This window comes from Prionailurus viverrinus, chromosome D4 (assembly GCF_022837055.1).
Source record: "Prionailurus viverrinus isolate Anna chromosome D4, UM_Priviv_1.0, whole genome shotgun sequence".
Classification (NCBI taxonomy): Eukaryota; Metazoa; Chordata; class Mammalia; order Carnivora; family Felidae; genus Prionailurus; species Prionailurus viverrinus.
Genome location: NC_062573.1, coordinates 91,464,824 through 91,477,558, shown reverse-complemented (window position 1 = coordinate 91,477,558; position 12,735 = coordinate 91,464,824). Strand labels below are relative to the sequence as shown.

The 12,735-nt window shown below is 58.6% G+C and overlaps 2 protein-coding genes and 5 non-coding genes across 11 annotated transcripts; 1 reads left to right on the top strand and 6 right to left on the bottom strand.

Moving 5' to 3' along the window:
* Window positions 1-111: 111 nt before the first annotated feature.
* Window positions 112-10,942, bottom strand: RPL7A (ribosomal protein L7a). 2 transcript variants are annotated; one of them, XM_047829735.1, is made up of 8 exons: window positions 10,937-10,942; window positions 2,804-2,924; window positions 2,182-2,331; window positions 1,545-1,685; window positions 1,258-1,337; window positions 826-956; window positions 459-528; window positions 112-269 (listed from the first exon to the last, which is right to left on the bottom strand). In XM_047829735.1, the coding sequence occupies exons 1-8, from the start codon at window positions 10,937-10,939 to the stop codon at window positions 165-167; spliced, it is 801 nt and encodes a 266-aa protein (XP_047685691.1). In that variant the 5' UTR covers window positions 10,940-10,942; the 3' UTR covers window positions 112-164. The 2 variants fall into 2 exon arrangements, with proteins under 2 accessions (XP_047685691.1, XP_047685689.1); XM_047829733.1 differs by lacking the exon at window positions 10,937-10,942 and adding an exon at window positions 3,533-3,569.
* Window positions 618-684, bottom strand: LOC125151039 (small nucleolar RNA SNORD36). Its single transcript, XR_007146598.1, has one exon. It is a non-coding gene; the product is annotated as a small nucleolar RNA SNORD36 (small nucleolar RNA).
* On the bottom strand, window positions 1,024-1,095 carry LOC125151037 (small nucleolar RNA SNORD36). Its single transcript, XR_007146596.1, has one exon. It is a non-coding gene; the product is annotated as a small nucleolar RNA SNORD36 (small nucleolar RNA).
* On the bottom strand, window positions 1,422-1,493 carry LOC125151038 (small nucleolar RNA SNORD36). Its single transcript, XR_007146597.1, has one exon. It is a non-coding gene; the product is annotated as a small nucleolar RNA SNORD36 (small nucleolar RNA).
* LOC125151040 (small nucleolar RNA SNORD24) lies at window positions 2,414-2,488 on the bottom strand. Its single transcript, XR_007146599.1, has one exon. It is a non-coding gene; the product is annotated as a small nucleolar RNA SNORD24 (small nucleolar RNA).
* Window positions 3,082-3,155, bottom strand: LOC125151041 (small nucleolar RNA SNORD24). The gene has a single exon (XR_007146600.1). It is a non-coding gene; the product is annotated as a small nucleolar RNA SNORD24 (small nucleolar RNA).
* On the top strand, window positions 3,651-11,316 carry MED22 (mediator complex subunit 22). Of its 4 annotated transcripts, none has more exons than XM_047829739.1 (5): window positions 3,651-3,821; window positions 4,216-4,391; window positions 5,864-5,944; window positions 6,701-6,909; window positions 10,788-11,316. In XM_047829739.1, exons 2-5 carry the CDS (start codon window positions 4,269-4,271, stop codon window positions 10,879-10,881), a joined length of 507 nt encoding a protein of 168 aa, XP_047685695.1. In that variant the 5' UTR covers window positions 3,651-3,821; window positions 4,216-4,268; the 3' UTR covers window positions 10,882-11,316. The 4 variants fall into 4 exon arrangements, with proteins under 4 accessions (XP_047685695.1, XP_047685696.1, XP_047685693.1 ...); XM_047829740.1 differs by lacking the exon at window positions 10,788-11,316 and adding an exon at window positions 10,214-10,760 and having other exon boundaries at window positions 3,653-3,821; XM_047829737.1 differs by lacking the exon at window positions 10,788-11,316 and adding an exon at window positions 9,349-10,021 and having other exon boundaries at window positions 3,655-3,821.
* Window positions 11,317-12,735: the final 1,419 nt, after the last annotated feature.

Sequence of the window (12,735 nt, the reverse complement as noted above, 5' to 3'; positions counted from 1 at the left end):
TAGACAGCAGGTTTAACTCTACCCTACAACAAATAAGGACCTTGCCACCACCCCAAACGTGTGTAAGACGATAAAAATTGCAGTCCACCGCAAATGCCAACGGGCCCGGGCTGAGAAAGAGCCTTTTATTTACTTTTATATACAGAAAAGTCACCTGTGCCCACTCAGCCCAGTTTGGTGGCCAGTTCTTTAGCCTTTGCCTTTTCCAGCTTGGCGATGCGAGCCACCGACTTTGGACCCAGGACGTTGCCTCCCCAGTGGCGGCGGATCTGCAATGACAGGAGAGGCAGTTGGCGTGGGCTGTCATTGTCAGGCTCTCAGAGCCATGCTAGGTCGCGCTGTCTTCTCCTTGGCCGCTCCAAGTCCTTTGCCCAGTAGGACTGCTCTGGAGGAGCTGACCAGTCCCCCGGAGACAGGCCTGACTTACCCCAAACATCTTATGCCCTGCTGCTGCTTACCTCATCGTATCTGTCATTGTAATTGGTTCTGACAGCTTCCACCAGCTTAGCCAGAGCTCCTTTGTCTTCCCTGAAAAAGGAGGGACAAGGGGATCATCAGCATGTTACCTTTCCAGAAAACAGGAATAACTTCCTTTCTGTAGCCCCAAACACAAGGCCTTTGCCTCAGACACAACATGACCACACGGCTTATTCAGGTGAAGAAATTCGTAACCATCATCGGCAAAGATTCAGACGAACGTGTTGCTGGAAGGTAGAACATTTGGTCTTTAAGGTAAAATCCCGAGAAGTGAATGAAACGTGTACTGGGGGAGAGGACTGCGTGACCTCTGACACCTGGGAGTTTGGGGGCCCCTTGCATACTTACGAGTTAACCTGTGTGAACGCGACAGTGGTGCAGGTCTTCCTGTGGACCAGTCGCCCCAGCCTGGCCTTCCCCTTGATGATGCAGTAGGGAACCCCCATCTTACGACACAGGGCAGGCAGGAAGACAACCAGCTGGAAAACCGCATTAGCTTTAGAATGTATATTGGCCAAAAGCAGTGATTTAGAAGCTAACTTAGCAACTGCTCAGGGTTAAAAAGCTCATGTTTTGCACTTCAAGGTTCAATTCAGTGAGAAATCCACGTCATTGCAATGGCTATCCGTGGGATCCCTCATCAGTACTGTTTCCAACGGAAAGCAGTCACATGCCTACTTGGGCCTCTCAAGCCAGACTCCAGCTTACTTCCAGTCTTCCCAGTACTGACATGAGGGCCCAATCTGACTTTAACAGCGTTTAGCAACCAATCAGACACACCTCAATAGGATCCACATCGTGTGCGATCACCACCAGCTGAGCCTTCTTGTTTTCCACCAAGGTGGTGACGGTGTTCACCCCTGGAAGCAGAAACAGTTTGCATGAGCAGTTCACAGGGACTGCTCAGGTCACAAGAGCAGCTCTGCTATGGTGCGCACCCAGCTGTGGCTCAGGGTTAAAAAGCTCGGATTCTGCTCTCCACGGTGTTTCCAGGTGAAATTCATACATCACTGCCAACAGCCTGCCCCACCCCACCACTCTCCCTTTTTAAGGAGGGGCCCACTCACCAGCTCGAAGGACAGGGGGCCTCTTAGTGGGGACATCCCCTTTGCCAGCAGCCTTCTTCTCAGCCCGGGCCAGCAATCTCTGCTTCTTCTCTTGCTTGGTCTCCGGCCTGTATTTGTGGGCCAGCTTGAGCAGCTGAGTGGCTGCAAGAACGTTGTCAGTTTAGCCTCGCGTTTCAAGCTCTGATCTTTGCCACTCTACATGATGCTTTAAGTCACTGTCTCGAATACTATCGTAGTGCAAATCTCAGACCACGGGGCGCCTGCGTGGCCCAGTCAAGTGTCAGACTCTTGATCCTGGCTCAGGTCATGATCTCCAAGTTTGTGAGTTCAAGCCGTTAACAGGGCTCTGCGCTGATGGGTGTGGAGCCTGCTTGGGATTCTGTCTCTCCTTCTCTCTGCCTCTCCCCTGCTTGTGCCGCCAAGTGTGTGCTCTCAAAAGAAATTAACTTTAAAAAAAAAAATCTCAAACTATGTATGAGATCACTTCAACTATGCCACCTTCATGATCTCGAAACCACACAAGATAACCTAGGTTTTAGTAGCCCAGTTTCCTGCAAGTACCCAGAACTCCTTAAAGACCTCAGATCCAGTCCTAACTGCCCAGGAAACATCTTCGTGCTGGTTTACGCAACCTCACCTGTTTGGCGGTCCAAGGCCTGGGTGAACTGGTTAATCGCGGGAGGCACTTTGAGACGTTTATAGAGAATAGCCCTTTGCCGCTGCAGTCGGATGTAGCGGGGCCACTTGACAAAGCGCGTGAGGTCCCTTTTGGGCTGGATGTCCTGTCCTGAGAAGTTAAGGGCAACGATGTAAGTGAGGCTCAAACTCCCGGTCAAGTTCATGCTTAGCGCCACTTGGGAGGGTGTAGGTGCATCAGCGATCTTGGTGGTTTAAAGTGTCATCACCATCTCTCGGATAGCAAATATTCTCTTACATCATCTGCACACAAACACCTATGATCACAGAGGGACTGGCGACGCTCCCCCATCCAACAAGCAGCCCAGCGGTCCTCCCATCAGTGCAGCGGTCAACGTGCCTGTGAGCGCTGCTTTCCCGGCGGCCAAGCCGAATCCCAGCGGAGCTGATACACACTCGGAGGGAGGGACAACGAGGCCACGCACCCTGTGGCGGGGTACCCACATTCCAGCCGGGGGGGACCCCACACCCGCTGAAACCTATCAACGGGGAAGGAACACGACCCTCGCTCCGCTCAGCACACTTCCGCTTTTCCGCTGCCGTGCTCCCCTCTCCTTACTCACCGATGCCAAAGTTCTTGGGCCTTTTCTCAAACAGGGGGTTGACCACCTTCTTGGCCTCCTGCTTCTTCACAACGGCAGGGGCCGGGGCCACCTTCTTCCCCTTGGCCTTCTTCCCTTTCGGCTAGGCGAGAAGCGACACCCAGATCAACCCCGCGCTCCCGCACGCGCTGCTCTGGAGGCGCCCCGATCCCCGCCTACGAGCAGAGCCTGACCGCCCCCCCCCCCCGCCCAAGGCCCCGGCCAAGGCAGCCCAGAGGCGAGCGCGGCGACGGCCCGTGTGCATCAGCGATCTTGGTGGTTAGGAGCGTCCTCACCATCACTCAGACGGCAGATACTCTTCACATCACTTGCACCACCCGGGCTGCCGCGCCCCCCGCGTCCCAGAACTACGCGCCCCGTCTCTAGGCGCCCGGCACACGGCAGCCTCCGCAAACAGCAGCGGTGGACTCGGAACCTCTCGCCCAAGGCCGCCGGGGGAGCCCCCAGGAGCCCGGCCCCGCCGCTCCGAGCCCCGCATTGCGGCGCTGCGCTCCGCGCCGGGGCCCTCCTCTCTCCACTCCCCGACCCAGCCGCCGGGATTCTACCCGGCCCAGTGCCACCCCGCCAGGCCCCGCGGGGCTCCCCTAGCGCTACGCGGTGGGGGGACCCCCGCACGGCCACGCCCCGAAGAGGATGGCAGTGGATAGAAGCCGGACCCAGCTCGACACCAAGAACCACCGGATCACTCACCATCTTGGAAGGCTGGAGGAGAGAGAAAGAAAAAGAGAATTGTGGGTAATATGTAGGCGACCTCGGAGATCGCGAGAATTGACGCCTGAGCGGGATTTCGGATTTAAAGCCACAGGACCGCTCTCGCCCGCTTCCGCCCAGGGGCGGTGCCTACCGCGCCTACCGCGGCGAGTCGCAGCTGTACGGGAGCGAAGCGGCGACGGCGGCAGGGAGCCGGGTCTTTCTGGGAGGCACGCGCGCTCGTCTCCACCCCGACTGAGTGCCCGTCGCGCCGGGCTCTGCGGACCAGGTGGGGGCGGCGGAGCGGGGTCGCCGTCTTTTCTCGGGTGTGTCCCTCCCCACTAAGCGGCTCCGAGGCCGCGAGTTCCGTCGGTCGGCGGCGCGCAGGCGCAAGGCTCCCGGCGCGGAGACGGAGGTGGTTCGGGCCTACCCCCGCACCCCCACCCCGAGCGAGGGGGCCTTGGGCGCGGCGGTGGCCGTAGAGTCGAAGCGACGCTCCGCGGAGGGGCCAGGGAAGGCTCGGGCCTCGCCCCTGAGCGGTCGGGACACGAGTCCCCGCAGTGTGCCTGTGTGCGGATGGTGGGACAGGTGTGTTTAACGGAGAGGGCCTCTCCCGAGATCCCAGTTCTGCTGGGATGTGGGCGGCTGAGGCTGGCTCCGCTCACCCGGACTCTGGCTCCCAGGTGGCGACCGGTGGCCCCAGATCTCTGTCCCTGCACTGCCTGAGGCCCCCGCCATGGCCCAGCAGAGAGCCCTGCCGCAGAGCAAGGAGACACTGTTGCAGTCTTACAACAAGCGGCTCAAGGACGACATCAAGTCCATCATGGACAACTTCACCGAGATCATCAAAACTGCCAAGGTGGGCGGCCCCGGGGAATGAGACCAAGGGAAGGAGCAGGGTCTAGGGATGGTGGTGAGCTGAGTAGCTGACCTGCTGTGGTCAAGGGTCATGGGGTGGGGGGGGGGAGTGATTTCTGCTTTCAGCAGCACCCACTGAACACGGAGCAGGTGCTCTGTGCCCGGTGGTGAGGATACAGCAGTGAACACACAGGCCCGGCCTTTGTCTGCATGGGAAAAACATTTGGGAGGACTGGGGGGGGGGGGGGGGGGGGCGGTCAGCAATGACGAGCAGGTCAACAGATGAAGCTGGAGAGGAGTCTAGTCAGATTGCCAGGGTTGAGCGTCCAGCGCCACTTACCAGCAGTGTGGGTCTGGGTGGGAACGAGACTTCTCAGTGTCTCAGTTTCTCCTGCAACCTAAAGCCCTCTGGCCATTGGCTGACTTTATAAAATGGTTGCTGTGGGGCCCGATGGGGGCCCAGATGTGGGAGCTGTTGCAAGTGAGTGGGGTCAGTGAGAAAAGTTGGGGAGGCTCCTCCAGCAGGGTAGCGTGGCCAGTGTCTGGGTAGGGTTGGATCTTTGAGACTGCTGCCACCCTCCGAAGGTTTTCTGAAGACGATGAAGCTGGCTGGCCTGTGTTTAGTGTTTGTTCATCGTGTCGCTATATTCCCAGGGCTGTCTGGGTCTCCTTCCGTTTAACCTTCACAGAAACTCTCCACGGGGCAGTACTGTTGTTTCTATTCTTAGAGAAGGAAACCGAGGCTCGGGAGCCAGTGATTTGCCAAGGTCGTTCTGCTAATAACTGGCAGAGCCAGGATTTGCACCCAGGGTGTCCAGCTCCTCACTTCAGAGTGCCCCGACCCCTGCCCGTGCCTGGCAAGACCCCCTGTGAAAGCCCTGTCCAGATGGACGGGTTGGAGCAGTGACAGGCCAGCAGTACTCCTGGCGCCTCTATTTACCGTCAGAGACACCTTGAGTGCACTCTCGGGTCTGCCCTGCCTCAGCTTTGCTCTCCTGTAAACCAGGGATGGCAGTCAGGGCTTCGGTGAGAACGTCGTAAGTTAACGGTGGTCACGTGCTTAACGTGGTGCCTGGCACCCTGGAAACGCTCAGTAAATGGTCGCTTAAGAGAACCACGTTGTGCCTTTACTCGTTTGGCAGTTGGTTCACCGAGCACCTCAGCTAGTGACCCCATTTCACACAGAACAAGGCTCCACACCCCAAAAAAGACTTGCCCGAGACCTCCCTGCACATGGCGAGGCAGTCAACGTACACAGGCATCCACCTGTCCCAATGAAGGTGCCCGTTAGCTCCTTAGAAGATGACAAGAGGGGGTGCGGCTGAACGTCGCCCAAGGTCTGGTTAGCAGTGCCCGGCAGAGAAGGTACAGCGGACGACAGGCAGGAGGCAGCCACTGTGGGTGTGTGCAGCCGGCCAGTCACCTGTGGGCTGGGGCACCTGCCGATTCTGGGCTTTCTTGTTTGTCCTCCAGATCGAGGACGAGACTCAAGTGTCGAGGGCCACTCAGGGCGAGCAGGACAATTACGAGATGCACGTGCGAGCTGCCAACATCGTGAGTCACTAGGTGGAGGGCACAGCCCGGGCTCCGGGAGCCTCGCGGTCCCCACGGGGGCTTTCCAGTGGGGGGTGGGGGGAGGAAAGGCAAACCGATCCTCAGGAGACTCCTCTCGAGAGGAGGGCTGTCTGTGGCAGTTGTGTGAGGGGTGGCAGGTGGTGGGCCACGTCCATCACGTCGAGCGCCGTGCGGTGCTTAGAGAGGGGTCGGCCCTCCTTAGCTGACGAGAAAGCTCCTCGAGATTCACTGGGGGAGAAGTAAATTGCTGAGCGAAACAAGGTGTGCATTTTAATCCCTTCTGGTGCCACAGAACAAGCACATCGACCAAACGTTCCCGTCAGCGTGTGCCCACCGGTGAGAATGTGTGGGGAGAGCCCCGAGGAGTCGCGCCCAGCTGGCCTGCACGCTGCCCCAAGGAAGCGTGGGGCAGGCATCAGGCAGGGCGGCGGTCTTATCTGGGGTTTGAGGCTCTGTGAAGTGGGGGTGGGCTCGAGAAACCCGTGTGATGGGAGTGGAGCACCGCCTGGAGCGGAAGCTGGTGGCCCCGTGGGGCTGGGAAGCCCTGGGGAAGCCTCTTCTGCAGTCAGGGCGGGAGCCAGGGACCCTGCCCTCCCGGGACTCCCCTCTAGTTCTCTCCCTTCCCACAACGACCCTGGGAAGGTCCACATCCTAGTCCCACTTTATAGAGGAAGAAACGGAGACAGGGCCGCCGTGGCCTCCTCACCACCCCTGCCCTGCTCCTGGTGGCCGCAGGTCCGAGCCGGCGAGTCCCTGATGAAACTGGTGTCTGACCTCAAGCAGTTTCTCATCCTCAATGACTTCCCATCGGTGAACGAGGCCATCGACCAGCGCAACCAGCAGCTGCGAGCCCTGCAGGAAGAGTGTGACCGGAAGCTCATCGCCCTGCGGGATGAGATCTCCATTGACCTGTACGAGCTGGAGGAGGAGTATTACTCGTCCAGGTACAGATAGGGCCGGACCCTGCGCAGAGCACACCCGTGGGCCCGCGCCCGGCCGGCAGCCCCGAAGGTCCCGTCTTTCCGAGCCCTTCCTGGTCTTGGCGGCACAGCCCCGTGCCCGGGTTTCAGAGCAGAGCTCGTGGTCAGAGCCACGGTGGACAGACAATATATATTGACTGCCAGGCCCTAGGCAGCAGGATGAAAATCACAGAACTTCAGGGGTTGGGTGGGCCCAGCCCAAGAAGGGCAAGCAGGAGCCAGCATTCCTGGGGGGCTGCTGGCTGCCTCACTCTGGGCCTGTCTGTGTGGTTCTCTTAGCTTGTTAGCCAGTATTTAAACATTCCAGCCGGAGCTGGGTGAACTTCTGGCAGCCCAGGTTCACGCCCAGAACGTGCAGGACGTAGTGCCTGCCTAGGGATGCAGTTCCACGGGGGCGTCACCGAAACCTCACAGCACGCGTCAGGGTCCACAGAGGGGTGCGAAGGAGGAAAAAACTCGAACAGAGGATGGCCTTGAAGGCCGGGCCAGGGGTACGACCCCACTGAGTTCCTGTTCAGCTCGGCCTGGTTCACAGACCGGAGCCCTCCTACATGCTAGGCCCGTACTGGGCCACAGGGATACGGCAGCGGGCAGGACCTGTCACCCCAGCCTGCGTGCACGACTTAGAATTCCAAACCCTGAGTCTTCTGAGCTCGAGGGGCCCTGAGAAATCAGAGTCCCTGTGTGATTCACGTGGAGGAAAACGGAGGCTGGAGACTGGGAGGCCTCGCTCCTCTGTGCCCCTTGGCCGGAAAAATCAAGTCTCTGTTCAGACAGAGTCTGTGCCCCCCATGCCCTTGCCCACACAAACCTGTGGGGTTTGTTCTTCCTGTGCTGGCTTTCAAATGCTCCTTCCTGTCCCACGGAGGCCATGCTGGGGCCACAGAGGCCCAGGGCCAGCACTGTCTGCGGTCTGGGCCTTGGTTTCCCTGCCCTGTACTCAATGCCAGCCCTCACTGTCTTGGCCATCTTGGTGTCTATGAGAAGGCATAGTATCTCTTTTTAGCTGGAATGGTTCTAGACTTTTCCAGCGGGTTCTGGGGCCACCTCTGGTCCCTGATATCTATTGGCTCAACAGATACGTGGCAAGCACCTCTTAAACACCCTTCAGAGAGGGGTCCTGAGTAGGTCCACAGGGGTAGGGGTGTCTCAGACCATGCTGGGACATGGCTTCCAGCCCCACTGGATATTGCATAATCCCTTCATGTCCCTGTGTGTGTTTCCTGATGTTCCCGAGGGCCGGGCGTGTGGACTAAGTGGTTACAGGACAGCAGTTCAGCCCTGCCTGTTGAGGTTGGGAGCCGGGGCCAGGGGTGGCTGTGAGGGACCTGCCCAAGGTCACTTGACAAGACTGCAGGGAACCCAGGGCCTGAGTGGCAGGCTTCCCATGTCCTGCCCCGTCAGTCTGTGGTTCATCCAGGGGGTTCCTTGCCATCCTTGGAGCCGCAGGAGGCTGAGTTTCTCTCGGCTGTAAACACCTGTAGAAGGCGGGGCCTCTACACGGGGTCGAGGCCCCTAGAGCTCCCAAGCCGGGTTGCCGTGCCCTGCATGCCCGTGGCCGTGCTCGCCTGCTTCCTGTTCACAGCTTGCTCTTTCTCTACCTATCACCCTGCACTCTCCTTGGGCTGCTGCTCTGTGCCCAGACTGCTGAGGGCAGGAGGAGCAGGGGAGGGAGTGAGGGGCGGGGCCGGAGGAAGGAGCAAGCCAGTTAGACGGGTGTGGGGACCTCGGTGCTCTAGTCGCCCCTTTGACAACCCTAGCGAGCCGTGCTGCTCACCCACATCCTCACCCGTATCTGCCCGTGCCCAGGGAGGCTGCCGCCACCGCAGACCCCGTGTTAGAGGCAGGGAGACTGAGCTCAGGGGGCTTAGGTGCCTGTTGGAGACCACACGGCTGGTACAGTGGTACAGAATGGAGCGCCGGGGTCTCTGGTTCTGATCACCTCACCCGGCCATCCCTGCTGAGCGGAGATCCCAAAAAGACCAGGTCTCTGCTTTTGCGTCCTTGCGAAGTGTAGTGAGTGTGGAGAGACCACAGCGAGCTCTGGGCGCTGCTTTCCGGGGTCTGCAAAAGGAGGGCAGCCAAGCCGGGAGGGACACGGCAGTGCAGGCCGCTCAGCCTTGCGGCGGTCAGCTGGGAGGGACTTGCCGAGGTCACACGGGTGGCCGCTCCTGGAAGGCCTCCCTTCAGGATGCTCCGTAGGACCCCGAAGCAGGTGCGGCCGCACATACCCACCCTGAGCCAGGCTTGCCTGAAGAGGGGCCCGCACACAGGAGGGGAAAGGCAGGTTTGGGGTGTGGTCTGTTTTCTTAACTCTGCTTCTATCTCGCTCCCTGCCCCGCCCCGGCTTCCATCCATCTCTGCCTGCTCCTGTCTCTCCCTGGGTTTCTGGTGGTGGAAAAGCTCAAGTCTTTGCGAAGCTAATGACCTGCCTCTGTGCGAAGCTTACTGGAGGCTGGACCTCGACACAGACTCTGCTGATGGCCTCTCAGCCCCTGTGCTGGCGTCCCCGGAGCCCAGCGCTGGCCCCCTGCAGGCTGCAGCCCCTGCCCACTCCCATGCCACTGGCCCCGGCCCCACAGAGCACGCCTGAGCCTCCCAGGGCTCCCCTCCCTGCAACCCTAGGTTCTTAAGTCTGCTGTGGCCTCCTTGGGACCTTCAGCCCAGGGACAGCACCCCCCAGAGTGTTGGGGAAAATACTGCCCTCAACCGTTTCCAAGGTAGCCCGTCCCTCGGAGATGCCACGTCTGTTCACTGCCCACCTGGCCTGCTGGGCAGACGTTTCCTAGACAGCGTGTCCAGGCCAATAGTGGGGCAGGAGGACGTCCTGCTATGTACAAGCCACAGGGTGGCACTCAGTGGACAGTACTGGCCAAGTCCACGCTCCACCCTCCGGTCTCCTGTGCAGAGATGCACCTGCTGCTTTGTCCTGAGGGCCCCTGGTAGCTGACCGTCCCCGCAGGGTTGTGGTGGGGAGAGGGGTGCTGAGAGCAAGGGATCTTCCTCACTCTGCCACACACATTCCGGTGGGTTTTGTAACAAGACAGTTGAATAAAAACAGCACTGCCATCTTGCATTGGTTGGCTCCTTCTTGGTGGTCCAGGACCAGTCTGGGATCACCCCCGGTTTCCCACTGGCTGTGGGGAGAACAGCTGCTGGGCTCTGCCTGGACAGCCTGGGGTTTCAGGTAAGCCTTCCACCCATAAGGGCTTTGGGCAAGCAGGGACTTGGTCAGTTTGGGGCTAATGGCTGCATTCCCGTTGCCTAGAACTGCCTGGAAGCTGGAAAGTCCTTAATGCTTGGCGACTAAAGAAAAACTGGCATCGTTGCACGTTACAAGGTCCAGCTGCCTGTACTTCGGTCCCATCTAGTCCTCACTGGACCTGGCGTTGGTGTGGCAGCTACCTGCACTACAGGGAGGAACGGCCACGGGCTTGGAAGGGGTTGAAGCGTTGTGTCCGCAGCCACCGAGCCGGGAAGGGAAGCAGCAGAAATTGGGGCTCAACCCAGACGGAATGCTAGGCCCAGTGCCTGGGTGCCAGGCCCCCCTGGAGAAAGGGGGTTTCGAGCCCACGCCCTGTCGCCAGCGTGCCTCCTCACGAGGGAGACAGCAGTTGGTCTACGGAGGAGGTGGCAGCACACAGTCCAGTCTCAGGGACAGGGAAGGATACAAGCCCAATGGTGTTGGGGCCCAGAGACCCCCACGGCCAAGCAGGGGTGCCCCACAGGTGGGAGCTGGGGCCCAGTCCTGGCTCTGGCCCTGGTTTTCTGGGGGTGGCCTGGGGAGGGCTCCGCATCGAGGAGACAGGTGATGATCTCTTCCTGAAATACCCTCATTGCAGAAATAACTTGTATTTGACACTGACGAAGAAAAAAGGACTACAACCAATGGAAGCACGTGTGGGGAAAAGGCTGGACGGAGTGGACCAAACTTAACGGGGGTTTCGACGGTCTTCAGTGTCCTAACACCTGAGCAACAGGCTCTCCGCACCATCAGTGTCTTGTTCTCCTGGGCTGAGGCCACCGTCCCCATTGGAAATGGAAAGCGAAGTGGTTTCTCCCCCCCGCCGGAGCAAGGCAGCTCCCCACCACCTCCTCCTCTAGCCCACGCCCCCGGCAGCAGACCTCACTGGAGAAACGGGCTCTTTGTTTCCAGGTCTCTCTCAAGTCTGCTTCAGGCCGGCTTCGTCTCCACGACCCCGGCCGAGCTACGGGTATTAAGGTCCCCTGTGGCCTCCGTGTCACTCAAGCCTGGTCAGTCCTCAGTCCTTCCTGCCTCTGTGTCCCAGGCATTTTATTCCGAGAACATTCAAACCCCTGGCAAAGTTATAAAGGTCGCATAAAGAACACCCACCTGGGTGCTTTTCTGGATTCACTTCCTGCACCTCTGCTTGCTCTCTCATCCATAAAAACCACGCGAACATCAGCGGCAGACCTCATGCCACCTCACCCCTAAATGCCTGTTAGCTTGCCTCTCTAGGAAAAGCAACTCTCCATGGCCCAATGCCAGCATCAGGCCCATGTGAACAATTATCCCATAATATCATCTAATATCATGACACTTTTTTTTTTCTTTTTTTAATGTTTATTCTGAGAGAGTGAGGGAGGGGAAGAGAGGAGAGAGAGAAAATCCCAAGCAGGCTCTGTGCTGTCAGCGTAGAGCCTGACATGGGGCTCAATCTCAAGAACTGTGAGATCATGACCTCAGCCAAAACGGAGTCGGACGCTTAACCTGACTGAGCCACCCAGATGTGCCTCGTGACACATCTAACTTCCCCAGTTCTCTAAATGTTTATTTTTGAATGTTTATTTCTGAAAGAGCAAGGGGGGAGGGTTAGACAGAGGATCCAAAATGGGCTCTGCGCAAGAACTCAAAAACCGCAAGATCGTGATCTGAGCCGAAGTCGGCCGCTTCACCGACTGAGCCACACAGGAGTCCCTCCAAACATCTTTTTACGTGTATTTTCGTTTTGCGTTGCAGTTAGTTACTATTTCTTATAGCCTTTTGAAATCTAGAGCAGGATCAGGGTGGCAGTCTGGAACACAGTTCCGGATATACTTTGAAGGGAGAGCCAACAGAATTCGCTCAAGGACCGCATGTAGGGAATGAGGAGGCAGGGTGGCTTCAAGGTCTGACTTCTGTGCCTGGAGGCATGGAGTGGCCTTAACTGAGGCAGAAGGCAGGCAGTGAGGGGAGGTGGGGTCGGGGGAGGCCAGGACCCCTGTTCTGTACATACCCTCGACGATGTGTCTCCTGTCCAAATGTGGGCCTGGAGTTCAGGGGAGTCGGCAGCACCGAGTCACGAGCTCTGAAGGGAGTCACTGCACAGTAAGAGTTAACAGAAAAGGGAAATGAGACCCAAGGAGGAGAGTAGGTGTGAAGGAGGAAGGCCTGCCGCCCGGGGTCCCTGAAGCCATGTGAGGACAGGATTTCAGGGAGGAGGTAGGATCCGCTGGTGAAACCCTCCAGAAAACTCACAGATAGATGAATAAGGCCCATGAGTCAAGATTCACACTCAGAACTCAACTCTTCTCCCGGCCCTTTGGCAACGCTGCTGCCGTCAACCACCTCCTGCCCAGACAGGACCTCAGCAAAGCCTCAAAGACCCCCCTGGAGATGGTCACACGGGACGGAGAACCCCAGACTGGTGGTGTGGACTGGAAGAGGACACATCATCCCCTCCCCTCCCACATCCCTGTTCCTCTGCACCTCTGGCTTTGATGGTGAAAACGGACGGTGCCAGGAAGGACACGTTTATGGCTCAGTGAGTGTCCTGGAAATCTACCGTG